This window comes from Gavialis gangeticus, unplaced genomic scaffold (assembly GCF_001723915.1).
Source record: "Gavialis gangeticus isolate Ggan-Ray unplaced genomic scaffold, GavGan_comp1, whole genome shotgun sequence".
In the NCBI taxonomy this organism is placed as follows: domain Eukaryota; kingdom Metazoa; phylum Chordata; order Crocodylia; family Gavialidae; genus Gavialis; species Gavialis gangeticus.
In genome coordinates this window covers 84,784,177-84,785,955 of record NW_017729025.1, presented here as the reverse complement: position 1 = coordinate 84,785,955, position 1,779 = coordinate 84,784,177, and the positions used below count along the sequence as shown (strand labels likewise).

The following is a 1,779-nucleotide window of genomic DNA, read 5'->3' as shown; positions in this document are numbered from 1 at the left end:
AACCTCTTACCCCATGGATTGTCTGCACATTAACATCTGAAGCAGGTTTTAAGCACTCGTAGATTACTTAAAGTTATGCCATTCCAGAGCAGGATTATCTCTGATCCAAGTTACTGAACTTATGTTACACTAAGGGTGTAGACAGAAGTGCAGCTCCCCTCTGTAACTAAGAATGCTTTGCAGGATCCCTTCTACAACCTGAGTAAAGAAAATATTGATCTTGTCACAAATAATATTACAGAGTCTTATCTAGCTTTGAAAGTTTATGGTTTATAAATGTTCCTCTGTTTCTCTGGGCATTTCTACAGAGCGCATTTACTGCACAGTAACCAAAATTACTGCACAGTATGGCATGCGTCCCACATGCATGCCCATGCTGCACAGTAAATATGGTGGCAAATGCCGACTTGAGTGTAAAATTGATACCTGCACCATGCAGATATCAAATTTACACCCAATTAATTACTGTGCAGTGACGCACATGTAGATGCCTTACTGTGCAGTAACACTGTGTATGTGGACTGACTTTAGTCCCAAGTAAGTCCACACAATGTTAATGTACTTTAATGCCTGTACATGTAGATGCTGGCCTATTCCCACTTACTGCACAGTAACTTTTACTGTGCAGTAAATTTAAGCTGGTAGAAATGCACTTGCAGAGACCCTCTCTGTACCATGTGGTTATTTTGTGTCAAATACTTTGGGTGGGACCAAACCCCAAATGTATTGTTCATGTTATTCTTTATAATTCATAGATCTCAAAATGTATGCAGTCTCTGGCATATGTCAGGATGGTCATACAAGTATTATGCTGTGATCTAATATTAGTTGATGAGCTTCAGGAAATTCAAAACTTAAGTTATTTGGTTTCTAACACTGTTTGCTGCTTTGCCCTATCTAGCCTCTAGAGAAGGCCTGTAAGTACTATATGAATCAGAAAATCCCATTCCCCAATGTTTGCCTGAGTGAAGAGGATAAGAAAAGTCTGAAGGAGTGCTACGTGTTTCAAGATTTAGATACCCCTGGATGTCCTATTGTGCTATTTTTCCCACTGGTGAATGACACCTTCCAGCATTACAAAGCACCTGGTAAGTTATGAAAAACAGCACAGCATTCAGCTCATTTGATAAATATCTTCTCACGCGGGGGTTAGCAACCTATGGCTCCAAGCCAGATCTGGCCTGGAGAAGGTCTGATTTGGTCTGTATTTAACTAGAGGTGCACTAATTCCTCAGACTTTTAATTCAGTCAGTGTTTTACCAATGGTGTGCTGATCACCTCCACCACTCCACCTAGTTGCTACTCTGCTCACTGCCACTGGAGAATGGGGCCCTCGGTACCAGCCGCATTGCAAGTGGTAACCCACACTTGCTGACCCATGCGGTGCTCTCACATATTTCTGTTGTGTGTTTCATCTGGGCATTTAATCATGCATTTGGGCTTTCAGAAGGGCAAGAAGACAGCTTTGTTTTTAGTATAAATATCTACAGTGGCTGTCTTGCTACTTATCCTTCTGATGGTGCTCATCTTTTTATTGGCTTTGCCACTGCTTTGCACATTGTGGTGTGTTCTGGAGCCATCTCTTTTCTTTTTTTTTTTAAATTTCCATCTCCCAGATCCTCAAACACCTGTCCTTCTCCACGAGTTGCTAGGGAGGCATTGCCCCTTTCCTGCTTGTAGCAACCCCATGGCTGGGAACCCGGGGCACAGGGGCAGTAGTGATTTTCCAGTTGCCACTATGGGCAGCAGTCTTTTTTTTTTTTTTTTTTTGCCCTGCCA

The 1,779-nt window shown here is 42.2% G+C and overlaps 1 protein-coding gene across 1 annotated transcript in view; it reads left to right on the top strand.

Annotated features, from left to right (window-relative positions):
* Window positions 1-1,779, top strand: part of LOC109298786 (cytosolic phospholipase A2 epsilon-like) — a 73,979-nt gene that overhangs the window by 71,146 nt on the left and 1,054 nt on the right. Inside the window, exon 21 of the mRNA XM_019519064.1 lies at window positions 902-1,088. Within this exon, the coding sequence (XP_019374609.1) occupies window positions 902-1,088 (187 nt within the window). The remainder of the gene's footprint in view (window positions 1-901; window positions 1,089-1,779) is intronic.